Below are 13163 nucleotides of genomic sequence, written 5' to 3' on the forward strand. Positions count from 1 at the left end.
CATTTCCACCTAATTGTGTGACCTTTTCGCAGCTCAGAGTTCCTTCAGGGCCAGGTGCACAGCGCTGCTTGGTATTAATTTCAAAGAGAAATGGGTCAAGGAAAATTGGAAATTTTTCTAGAAAACACTTCAGGCATGGAGCTGGCTGAAGTGTCTGCCGCCCTGTGGAGATTTCTGAGAGGAAACGGGGCCTGGGATCAGGGGCCTCCAGCTGGTACAAATCCACAGAGTTCAGACGCTGGGCCCAAACCCAGTTTCTTCTTCTGGGGAAGGGCCTCCTGTCTCATTCGGGGACCCCTGGGGCTGTCTCTGCACCCCGATCCCTCAAATGCTGGGACCCAGCACCTCTCACTTGGCATCGGGGCCCTCCGCATCTCCAAGAGGTTCGTGTCCTGGGCCCCTGCCCTCTGCCTCTCGTTGTGTGGACACGGCACACAGGAGCCCATGTCTCCTTCACAGTCGCCCCCTGGGGGCACCTGAGGTGTGCAGAGAGGCTCGCCAGTGTCCCCAGGGAGGCTCAGACCCAGCTGCTCCCACCCCAGGCAGGCCGGCCAGCACGTCTAAAGCACAGACGTGTTAAGTTGCCCCTGGAGACATCACGTCTCTTCCAGATGCATCCCAGTCTGCTGTGCTGAGAAACCTGCAAAGAGCAGGCCATGTGGAGCCCGCGGCCAGAGCGACAACCAGACGCACTGCTTTTGCTAATTAAACTCCAGACGTGCCCAGAGCAGACACGGCTTCAACTCCCCAGCCACATGTCATCTGGAAACCAGGCATGGTTACCTCTTTGGGGGACATTCGCAACACAAATATCAGGGAAGGAAAGAAGGAGCAGCAGTTGATTGTGTCTGTGGAAGAGAAAGCCACGGAGAAAGGGCGGCGAGGGCAAAGGACCCACAGAGCCTGCGCAAACAGCCTGAATTGGAATGACGGGTAACAGCAAGGATGGAGCAGGTGCAGTGCCAAGGCTGTTTAAGTCCCACACACCCTGTGCTGTCGCGCCCATTTTACAGATGAGGTAGGTACACTCGATCTCGACACCAAAACTGCCTGGCTCATCTGAGAAACACTGGCCTGTCTCTGAGAACCGTCCCTCGCACCTGAGTTGGGGCCACCCTCAGGCCAGGGCCAGGCCACCATCCCCACATCACCTTCATCATCTGTTCCTGCTCCGGCAAAGATCAGGTCTTTCCTGGGCCACGCTCACTTGGCCGGCTCCAACCTTGAACAAGATCCCACAGAAACTCAAGAGGGGAGAGGGAGGGAGGAGGGCAGGCCTGAGACACAGAGACAGCTCAGTTTCTGTCTGAGGAAAGCAGCTGAGCACGTGGGCTGTCCGCGGCAGCCTGGCGGAGTGCCAGTAACACTCGGGGGCCACACCTAGGAAGTCTCCGCTGTGTAACCCAGCACCGGCCAGGGACCCCTGTGTAGAGCCCGGGCACAAAGCACAGCCCCTGCTCTCTGACAGCTCTGGGGTGCTCTCCCAAGTCTGACCCCAGACAACTCTCCCCAGGCCTTGGAGAGTATGTAACCCCGGCTGTCCCAGCACCCACCCCCGCCCACTCCTCGGGCGTGAGGCCACGTCACTGCGCTGGCATCTCCTACAGCCGTCCAGGGGGCTGGCCGCAGAGCAGCGGGCGCCCTGAGGCCTCTGCCAAGGGTGTGCTCAGCTCTGAAACATGCCTCCGGGAACTGCGCCAGCTGCATTGGGTTCCCTCTGGTCCCTGAGCTGCAGCGCAGCCCGGGTGGGGGAGGGGAAGGAGAAGGGTGGGGGATGAGGAGGGGAAGATGAGGGTCCCTGGAAATCAAGGGCCGAGGCCCCTAGGCTTTCAGCTGCAAGTCTGAGCTGGCTGGGTGGGGCATGAGGCCAAGTCTGTTGTGAGAGCCCCCAGGTCTCCACCCGAGAGGGTCAGGCCCGGCCTCGGGGCTCCAGCGAGGGGCTCAGGGATGCCTGGGTTGGGGACTCAGAGAGAAGCCACCAGACACCAGCCAGGCCTGGGGCTGAGGGTGCAAAGCCAGCTGAGGGCCTCTCTCCCCGCTCTGATGGAACCTCAGGCTTTAACACTTAGACACCGTGGAGGCTGGATCACGGCCCCCAGGATGTCCACAGCCTAATCTGCAGACCCTGTAAATGCTGTCTTATATGGCTAAAGGGACTCAACTTATCCTTAAATTAATCACAGCAAGGCTTCTGAAATGGGTAGGAACACCCCAGTGGGTCAAATGTAATCACAAGTGTCTCCATAAGAGGCGACACACAGGGAGACCTGACAACAGAAGAGGCATCAGTGACCGAGAGAGCAGAGGCCGGAGTGATGCGGCCACCAGCCAAGGGATGCCGGCGGCCACTAGAAGCTGGGAGAGGCTAGGAGGGGGTTTGCCTCACTGATGCACCAGAAGGAACCAACCTTGCTGACACCTTGATTTCAGCCCCTTAAGGTCGATTTTGGATTTACGGTCTCCACAACTGGGAGACAATAAACCTGTATCATTTGAAGCCACCAAGCTTGTGGTAATGTCTCTGGAAACAGACTGCGGAGAGGAAAGCCTCCCTGATCTGGCCTCCAGCAAGTGAGCGGTCCTCTCCACACCCCATCCGGGCCTCAGTCTCACACTTGTGCTTCACACTCACTGTGTCACCGAGGTTGGCCTGATATTCTACCTGCTACTGAGTACAGCCTTGCCCACCTCCCATCCGTGGCCCGTCCTGATGGGACTCCACTCTCCCCATCGGACCCCACTCCAGACTCCCTACCTCCAACCTGGACCACAGAGGGCTGGTTGTGACACAGAACTATCTCAGGCCCCTTTCCTACCGAGGCTGCTCACCGCCTGTAGGATGCCATCCATGCTCTGGAACATTCCAGGCTGTAGCCCCCAACAGCTCATAGCATCAGCTCTGCCCCCCGGCTCCTGGCCCTGCACGCCTACCTCCAGCTTCACTCCTGAGGCAACCCCTTCCCTCTCCTCAGAAGCCTGGGAAACTCTTACCTGGCTCAGGGCGCTATCATGGGATGGACGGAGGTGTGCAGCGGGTCAACAGAGGAACCACCGTGGGCCACCGGGTGGAGACTGCAGGTTGGTCACGTGGAGGAGCCACGGAGAGGAGCACACAGTGCCAGCGCCCTGTCTGCTCTCTCGTGCCGGCTTTCCTTGGCAGCAGGAGGGCAGAGCATTCCCGAGGGCAGCATGCCTCCTCTACCCGCCAGGGAGGATGCCGCAGCCTGACAGCAGCGGGCAGAGGCTTGGCACGGGCTGCTTCCGAGGAGGCAGCAGCCAAGGTCACGGTCCCTGAGCTGTCTGACTTCTCTTCCTTCAGCCAAGACTTAGAGCAAAGCAGGCAGGAGGACACAGTGGCCCACAGGCAGCTCTGTGGGAGGGAGACCACCCAGCTAGCAGGTGCACAGGGCCCCCAGTCCATCCTTAGGCCACACCCCGGGCCTGCAGGGGGCCTAGAAGAGCACCCCCCAGAGAAGCACAGAGGATGCTTCCATCTCTGCATCTCATACGCACATGTGGGCAATGGGGGCCATGATTTATTTGGCTCATATGGTGCTTTTTAGAAATTTGAAGCAACATTTTTAAATCATGACAGTTCACATGAAAGTTTTGATGTTTGAATTTTCCTGACACCAAGCAGATCACTGCCCCAGGCCCACACTCCCACAAGGTCACGCTCAGGGTAGCTGAGCAGCGGCTGCCCCTGCGGACTAGGCCTCGGTTGCCCCATGCCCACGATAAGGCCGTGGCTGGATGCCACGTGCCACCACATTCACGCTACCATTTGCCTTTTAGTAGAGACACATTCTGTGTGTCAATCGTTTGTTTATTTCATGTTTATTTTTGAGAGAGAGACAAAGAGCGAGCAGGGGAGGGGCAGAGAGAGAGGGAGACACAGAATCTGAAGCAGGCTCCAGACTCTGAGCTGTCAGCACAGAGCCCGACGCAGGGCTCAAAGCCATGAACTGGGAGATCATGACCTGAGCCGAAGTCAGACGCTTAGCTGACTGAGCCACCCAGGCGCCCCTGTGTCGATCATTTATATCAAAAGGAGGGAAATGAAAGTCAGGCCGAGGATGGGTGTCACCATTTTTCTTACCCTCTGCCACCGTCCTCACTGACATTGTTCGCTGGGTCACGCTGGCCTTGTGTCTTGGGGTGGCAGGGCTCTCTGCTAATGGCACCAAGTGCCCAATGGAGAGACCACATGCCCAACTCATGGCCCATCTCCCATCCTATGGAGATCTTCAGCCTTCTGCAGACAGCCAGGCCCTTCTTGTCAGCAGCAAGGCCAGCTTCATGCTTGTGGTCTTGGGGCCAGCCTGACCACAGAATGGCCCAGCCTCTCCAGGCCCCACAGTCTGGGTGAGGCCGAGGGAAACAGCCTTGCTTGAGATGTGTCTGAGCACTGTCCCCCGAGAAGGAGCGAGGGGTGCCTGCTCCTCCAAGGACGGGCACCCCATTCCCTGCATAGACAGCCCTGCATGGGAGGGCTGCTTCACTTCCTCTGTGAGCTGACTGGTGGCCCAGGGATTCCTGGGACCTGTGAAGGCTACCTTATGTAGCAAAAAAGGGACTTTACAGATATGATTAGATGACAAACCTTGAGATGGGGGAGATCCTTCTGGATCATGTGGATGGGCCCTTACGCAATCACGGCACTCTATCAGAGGGAGGCAGAGGGAGACTGAACACACACAGAAGAGGAAGAGGCAATGTGACCAAGAGGCAGAGGCTGGATGTGGCCACATGCCGAGGGACCCCAGCAGCCACCAGAAGCTGGAAGAGGCCAGGAACAGATCGCCCCGCAGCCTCCAGGAGGAGCATGGCCCTGCTGACACTTGACTTCTGCCCAGTGATGATACTCTTGGCGGACTTCCGCCTTCCAGAACTGGAAGGAGATGACGCACTGCAGCTGTTTGAAGCGACCCAGTTGGCGGCACTGTGTCACGGTAGCCAGAGAGTAGGAGGGAGGGACGTGCCAGGGTTGCCGGCTCGAGTGCTAGGCAGCGCTTCCGGCCCCGACCAGGGCTCCTCTTCCCACACCCGCTGGCCCTGGCTCCCCGTCCACAGCCCCAGACAGGGTTGACAGATGGCAGCCAGGGCAGGGCTCGGGCGCAGGCCCGGAACTCAGAGTGGGACCCTGTCCATGTATGTGCGCAAGCGTGAACACACGTGCACACACCCGTGCATGCACACAAAAACCAAGGAGGCTGATTTCTATAGTCCCCCCCAGCAATATACTGTCCCGGGCACAGGGCCGGCTCAGGGCAGAGACAGAGAATGAGACCAGGTGCACCAGAGCGAGGCCTGGCACAGAGGAGGCCTGGAAATGCCTCCGCCACCTGTCCCCAAAAGGCCACCCTGGCCCCGTGACCTCAGCTCTGCCCTCCTGCCCTTACTGGGCTCCTGGGTCCAGCAGGGCTGAGCAGAAACATTCCTGCAATGCATGTAGGGCCACCAGGAGAGAAAATGTACCCCCTCCTCTCCCTCAAGACTTTGTTCACCCTAATACCTTCTTCCAGGGCCCAAGGACTACACTATTACATGTGAAGCTGCTCTAAGCACATGCCAGACCCTGGCCTGAGTCTCGGAAGACACATGAACACCTTCACTTTCTATCCGTCTTCCCTGGGCAGCCTGCAGCCCAGCAACTGACCTCAGGTGGTGGAGACTGTTCATGGTTAACACTTCTCTGAGGCTGGGTAAACCCCTGGGGGCACCCCAGGAAGGCTGTTGGGTGCTCGGGGAAAACAGGACAGTGTGTCTCAGTACCCGGGAAGAGCTGTGTGGGACACACACCCCCCCAACAGGCACCCCTACCCCCTACCCCATCCCCAGCCAGCTGCAGCCCCCACCCCCACCCCCCAACTGGAAGAGCCAGAACAGGTATCTTCCCTTCCCCAGAGGACCTATCACATCCACGGCCCATCATGGAAGCTTCAAACCTGATTCCAGAAGTTGCTTGGCTGGGCCAGGGCCGGGGGAGAGGTTGGGGAGGGAGCCTCAAATCAGTGCCTCCTGCTTGATTCAGACACAGCCACACTGATATATCAGACTCCCCATCAGAATTCAGTAGAAGAAAGGGTCCCCTGGCCTATGCACATGCGCACACATGCACGCGCGCGCGCACACACACACACACACACACACACACACACACAAACACACGATGGGCCTGGACAAGGCCCAGGCTAATAGAAAGCTGGACAGTCTAAGTTCACCGCAGGCCCTCAGTCCAGCCCCAGCATAACATGCATCTGGACCCCCTCCAGCCGGTGAGTGGGCCTCAGTCCTGAGTGAGTGGGAACAATCAGGCACATCCGGTGAGAAATGTACTCTCTGTGGACCCAGTCACCCACACAGGGTCATGCTGACACTGGGCACGGACATCACTGAGAGGGGACTTGGCCCCAGACTCTGGGCCCGTGGCCTGGACCAACCACCCACAGCCTCACAGCCTGAAGCCTACACATCCACAGCCCAGGACTGAGGACTGAGGCCTGAGGCCCAGCCTGGAATACCTCCACCACACCCACCACCTTTCAGCACAATCTCAGCCTCCAACCCCTGAGGCCAGCCTTCCTCAGCATCTTCTAAGGCCACTGGTTTCTGAGTTTATTTGGAGTTTGAAATTCCTTTCCTGTATCCTGAGTTCCAACAATAGGTGAGGGGAAGGAAGGACAGATTTAACAGAAGGTACCAAAAGACCAACAGAAGCATGGAAAACAAAGCAAAGGGAAGCAGGGCCACGGGAGATGACTGCCACATTCAGGAGACAGGCACCACATGGAAACTAGGTCCGGGAGAGCCCAGGGCACCGGGCAGCCCCTCTTTGCAGGCCCCACCTCACCTCGCCTGAGCAGAGCCCAGAAGCACCAAGCCTGAGCCCACAGCTCCCTGAGACACAGGTCTCTCTGATCCCACTGGACAGGGAGAGGCCCACATTTGCCCAAGGGCAGCCAGCCAGCATGGTCCCTAATCCCTGGTCTGGGGTGCTTTGCCTGCCTCATTTTCACTCCTACACTCACCCTCTGGGGTCATTCTCCACTCCTCCCCCTGTGGAGAAGCCCAGAGGTAGGAAAGAGGCTGGAAGGCTGAAGCTAAGGAAGGCCTGGCAGACAGCAATTCATCACCTGGGAAAAAGGGGCCACCCAAAGTATTGATCGGCTCCAGAGAGCACTGGGCTTCCTGAAGGAACAATTCCTTTGCAAAGGTATCTGTCGCCACTCCTTGGAATTAGAACGGTGCCCTGCCGGCCTGTACCCAATTTATCTGTCAAGCTGGGCAGTCAGAGAGACCTGAAATAAATGAGCCAGGGTGGCTTGGAGTGACGGGAGCGTCCCGGCAGATCACAGCATGGCTGGGCTGGCCCAGCAGGGCCTTCGGGTTCTCTGTAAACATGCAGATGAGCCAGACCCAAGGCCCGCCTGCCCTGGCCATCTGCAGCCAGGGGTCCAGGACCAGAGGCTGGGGGCTGAGCCTAGCCCTTAACAAGCAGGCACAGGCAAGGCAGCCTCATCTGGTCCCTGGGGCCCTGAGGACTGTGAGGCCTGCTACAACCATGGTCAGACCCCAACCTGGCCTCACTGCAGCCTGGCACCCAAGATCCTGAGAATGGTAGGGAGGTTTGGGCCAGAGGTGGGCCTTCTAGGAGGTTTGAGCCTCCTAGAAGGGTCTGAGGGGCTACAGCCAGCAGCTGTCACCATACCCACCCAGAAGCTCCATCCATGCTCCTGGGCCCAGAGGGCACCTTGGTTCTAAGTTGAAAAAGAAAAAAAAAAAAATCAGAGTCCATGTACAGGCTGTGGAGGCTGCTGGGAGCACCTCTGGGGGCTGTGTGGTGCCCTCCCCCCCCCCTTCCTCCCCCCCCCCCCCCCAGCATCTGGCTGTCTCCCAGAGGAAGCAGGGTCCAAACGAGGCCTAAAGAGAACCCAGGGCCTTTCTCTGGGAGCAGCCTGGAAGGGGCAGTCAGTCAGTCATCATTGCAGGGAAAGTGGACCACACAGAGGGAGAGAGGGTCTGCCTGGGGCCAGCAGATACCTTCTTTAGAGAAACAGGCTCAGATATGGGCACATGACCCAGACCCAGGTGCAGGCCTAGTCTGTGCTTCCCCTGCCCCCTGACACTTGCTGGTGGTGGCCCATATGCAGCCACAACAGAAGCCCCCGCCCCAGCACCCCAGCACCCCCACTGTGCCACATGGTCAGTGAGAGCAAGGCTCAGGCTCAGCCTGGGATCAGGCCTGCAGAAGGGGGGCCTGGGTCCCCCGGGGTACACGACCAGGGCTCACCAGGCAGGCTTACCTGTGTCCAGGGCCTGTGGCCCCCCCAGAGGAGGGGGTCTGGGGGTGGGTGGCCGGCGATACACCACATGCATACGGCCCTGCTCAGCCTCCTTGGCTGCCAGCCCCTTCTCCAGGGGCTCGATGAAGAACTCCTCCTCCTCCATACGGATCAGGCCGGCCTGTGGAACAAAAATGAAATGCTTCAAATTCCCAGAGCACAGCAGGCAGACCAAGGAGGGGGAGTGCAAGGAGAGTTCCAGAGGGAAGAACCTCTTACCAGACCAGTAGGACCAGAGGGAGCTTGCCAAGCACCCCGGCTAGGTGCCAGGCTTGAACCCCAGGCTGGGGCAGGGGAGGGGAGGGCACACACAGGTGACCCCAGAAGTCCCATCTGCCCAGAGCTTCCACTTCTAGTCACTGAGGCCAGAGCCCTGGAGGGTGGTGAGTCTGGGAGAGTCTGAGTCGTCCCAACCCCCGCCCCCCCGAAGCCCAAATTCCAAGACAAGGGCCAAAACTGGGGACTACACCTGCCGCAGACATGAGTTGGACCGAAACCATATTTTCAAAAGTTCTGACCCCAACACTCAAAATGGTATTTCAGGTTTCAAAACTGGAGTTCCAGTCTCCCCTGTGAAACACAGGCTGACCACAGAGCACGCTGCCCGGCGGCGGACGCCACAGACGGAGCGTGCAGTCCTGTGGCCGGCCGCAGTCGCCATGCCCCCACTGTCTACCCCTACCTACACCCACATCAGCCACAGGCCCAGACTCCACAGCAACGGGACTGCTGTTTCCCCCAAGACCGGCTGTAGCCCCCACCCCCGCACCCCGTGCTGGAACCTTGGACCCCCGTTCCTGTCGGGATCAAGTCTGCTTCATACTGTGGCATCCAAGGCTCTCAGCCTCCCGCTGCCCTCCCAGCCCCTAGCTCGCACACCTCACACCAGGGGCTGGGACAGCCCCATCCTCCCAATATAGCACTTGAGGCTGCGCCTCCTCACCTTGGCCTTCTGCTAAACTGCCCTTCTTCCTTCAGCACCTGGTTCAGATCCCCCAACTGCAGGCACAGGGCCCTCCCCTTCCTTTGACCATCCAGCCATCAGTGCCGTGCCCAACTCTCATGCTTTTGATTTTCAATCTATTATTCACAAACCGATGGTCTTACACTGGGGGCCCCCACTGAGTCAACCTGCAGATATATTTCCTTTCAGTCACACATTTATGACCCACTCAAGGTTCTGGGTTGTTTTGTTTTTTTTTTTAAACCATTTTACTGAGATATGATTGGTATGTAAAAAGATGTGTACAGTTAATATATATAACTCGATGAGTCTGGGAAGAAGTATACACTCATGAAACCACCACCATCAAGGGCACAAACATATCCTCACCTTTCAAAGTATCTTCCCACCCCCTTTATTATTATCATTTTCTCGTGGTAAGAACACTTCATATGATATTTGACCCTCATAGCAAATTTTAAGTATGTGATAGAATATTGTTAGCTCTAGGCACTGTGCTATATAATAGATCTCCAAAAGTTATCTTGTATAACTGACATTTTGTACCATCACCTCCCACTTTCCCCTCCCCTCAGTCTCTGGCAACCACCATTCTGTTCTCCACTGTTATAAGTTTGAGTATTATATATATATTTTAATTTTTAATGTTTTATTTATTTCCGAGAGAGAGACAGCATGAGCAGGGGAGGGTCAGAGAGAGAGGGAGACACAGAATCTGAAGTAGGCTCCAGGCTCTGGGCTAGCTATCAGCACAGAGCTCGACGCGGGGCTCGAACCCACGAACTGTGAGATCATGACCTGAGCCGAAGTCGGACATTTAACCAACTGAGCCACCCAGGCGCCCCTATATTTTATTTTTTTAAATTTATTTATTTTGAGAGCAAACATGAGTGGGGGAGAGGAAGAGACAGAGGAGAGAATCCCAAGCAGGCTCCACGCTGTCAGCGTAAAACCTGATGCAGGGCTCAATCTCACAAACCATGGAATCATGACCTGAGGTGAAATCAAGAGTCAGACACCAAACTGACTGAGGCACCCCGGTGCCCCAAGTTTGAATATTTTAGATTAAATTTGTCTTTCTGTGTCTGGCTTATTTCACTTACCATAGTATCCTCCCAGTTTCATCTATGCTGTCACAAACAGCAGGATCTCCTTCTTTATAAAGGCTGAATAATATTCCATTGTATATACAAACTGTATTTATTAACCTGCCATCTACACATAGACATGTAGGTTCCTTTCTTGCCTATTGTGAATAATGACACAATGAATATGGGAGTGCAGATAACGCTTCAATATTCTGTTTTCATTTCCTTACATATACACACACACAAGTGGGACTGCTAGATCATACAGTAGTTCTATTTTTAATTGTTTGAGGAATCTCCATAGTGACATAGTGAAAGTACCAGTTCACATACCTACCAACAGTGCACAAGGGTTCCCTGTCTCCACATCCTTGCCGACACTTGTTATTTCATATTTTTGATAACCAGTCTAAGAGATGTGAGGCGAGATGGTTGGCTTTGATTTGCATTTCCCTGCAAGATGTTGAGCACCTTTCATGTATTTATTGACCATCTATAAGTCTTCTTTGAAAAAACTGTCTCATGCAGGCCCTTTGTCCGTTTTTTAATTAGATTGTTTTTCTGCTTTGAGTTGTATAACTTCTGTATGTATTTTGGATATTAACCTCTTATCTGATACATGCTGCTTTGCAATATTTTCTCTTATTCCACAGGTTGGCTTTTCATTTTGTTGAGAGTTTCCTTTGTTGTGCAAAAGCTTTTTAGTTTGATGTAGTCTCATTTATTGATTTTTGCTTTTGTTGTTTATGGTATTGGTGTCATATCCAAAACACCATTGCTGAGACCAATGTCAAGGAGTTTTTTCCCTATATTTTCTTCCAGATTTATGATTTGAGGTCTTGCATTGAAGTCTTTAATCCATTTTGGGTTAATTTTTGTGGGTGGTGTAGGCCAGGGGTCCCATTTCATTCCTTGGCATGTAACTATCCAATACTATTTATTGAAAGATTATTTGGCTCTTTGGCCAAATATCAACTCACTGTATATGTGTAGGAATATTTTTGGGCTCTCAATTCTGCTCTATTTGTCTATGTGTCAGTATCATACTATTTTGATTACTATAGCTTTGAAATGCAGTTTGAAATCAGAAATAATGATGCTTCTATCATTCTTTGGCTATTTGGGGTCTTTGGTGGTTCCATACAAATTTTAGGATTGGTTTTCTATTGGGATTTGGAATTTTGATAGAGATTCCTTTGAATCTAGAGATGGCATGATAGTATGTACATTTTAACATCATTAACTCTTCTGACCCATGAACATAGTATATCTTCCAGTTTATTTGTGTCTTCTTCAGTTTCTTTCATCAATATCTTTGTGTGTGTGTGTGTGTGTGTGTGTGTGTGTGTGTAGATCTTTTACTTTCTTGGGTATATTTTTTCCTAATTCTTTTAGCATTTTAGATGTGATTGTAAATGAGATTGTTTTCTTCCTTTTTCAGATAGTTCACCATTTTTGTATAGAAATGTAATTGATTTTTGTATGTTGATTTTTGCATCCTGAAACTTTAATAAATTTGATTAATTCTAACAGCTTTTTGATGGAGTCTTTAGAATTTTCTGTATATAAAATCATCTAACCAGAAAACATAGACATTTTTATTTCTTCCTTTTCTATTTTGATGCCTTTTATTTTTTTTTCTTCTGGTTAGAAGTTCCAGTATTGGGGTGCCTGGCTGACTCAGAAGAGCATACAACCCTTGATCTTAGGGTCAAGAGTTCAAATTCCACATTGAGTGTAGAAAATACTAAATAATAAGTAAATAAACTTAAAAACTGTTCCAGTACTAAGTTGAATAGGAGTGGTGAGAGTGGGAATTCCTGTTGCTCAGAATTTTAGCAGGAAAGCTTTTAACGTTTCACCATTGCATATGATGATGGCTGTGGGTTTGTCACATGCAACCTTTATTATATTGAACTACGTTGCTTCTATACCCAATTTGTTGAGAGTTTTATCATGAAAGGAGGTTGAATTTTGTCAAATGTTTCTTCTGCACCTATTGAAATGATCATATGAAATTTGTTTTTTATTCTGTTAAGGTAGTGTATCACATTTATTGATTTGCATATGTTGAAACAACCCTGCATCCCAGGGATAAACCCTGCATCCTATCTGATCATATGTATGATCCTTTTAATGTGCTGTTGAATTTGGTTTGCTAGTATTGTGTTGAGAATTTTTGCATCTTTTTCACCTGGGATATTGACCTACAGTTTTCTTTTCTTGTAGTGTCCTTATCTGACTCTGGCATTATAAAATGAGTTTCGGAGTATTCCTTTCTCTTCAATTTTTTGAGAGAGTTTGAGAAAGATTTGGATTAGTTTATCTAGAAAGGTTTGGTAGAATTTACCTGTGAAATCATCTACTGTGGGGCTTTTCTTTGTTTGCAAATATTTTTTATTATGGATCCAATCTCCTCATTACTGGTATGTTTAGACTTTCTATTTCTTCCTGATTCAGTCTTGGTAGGTTGTATGATTCTAGGAATGCATTCATTTCTTCGAGGTTGTCCAATCTGTTGTTGTATACTTGTTCATAGTATTCTCTTATGATCCTTTATATTTCTGTGATATTGGTTACAAACGTGTTTTAAAATTTTAGTTACATCTTAATTTTATTTGGTTTTGTCCATCTTTTGTTTATTGTTTTTCTATTCTTTACTTCATTTATTTCTGAAATGATCTTTGTTATTTCCTTCCTTCAGTTAACTCTGGGCTTAGTTTGTTCTTCTTTTCCAGGTTCCAAGTTAGGTTGTTTATTTGAGAT

General features: G+C 52.3%; 1 protein-coding gene across 1 annotated transcript in view; it reads right to left on the minus strand.

The window, feature by feature from the left end:
• ADAMTS2 (ADAM metallopeptidase with thrombospondin type 1 motif 2) overlaps positions 1-13163 on the minus strand; it is a 235338-nt gene that overhangs the window by 149508 nt on the left and 72667 nt on the right. Inside the window, exon 3 of the mRNA XM_077746330.1 lies at positions 8307-8466. Coding sequence (XP_077602456.1) covers positions 8307-8466 — 160 coding nt within the window. The remainder of the gene's footprint in view (positions 1-8306; positions 8467-13163) is intronic.

This window comes from Crocuta crocuta, unplaced genomic scaffold, assembly GCF_008692635.1.
Source record: "Crocuta crocuta isolate KB4526 unplaced genomic scaffold, BGI_CrCroc_1.0 scaffold218, whole genome shotgun sequence".
In the NCBI taxonomy this organism is placed as follows: Eukaryota; Metazoa; Chordata; class Mammalia; order Carnivora; family Hyaenidae; genus Crocuta; species Crocuta crocuta.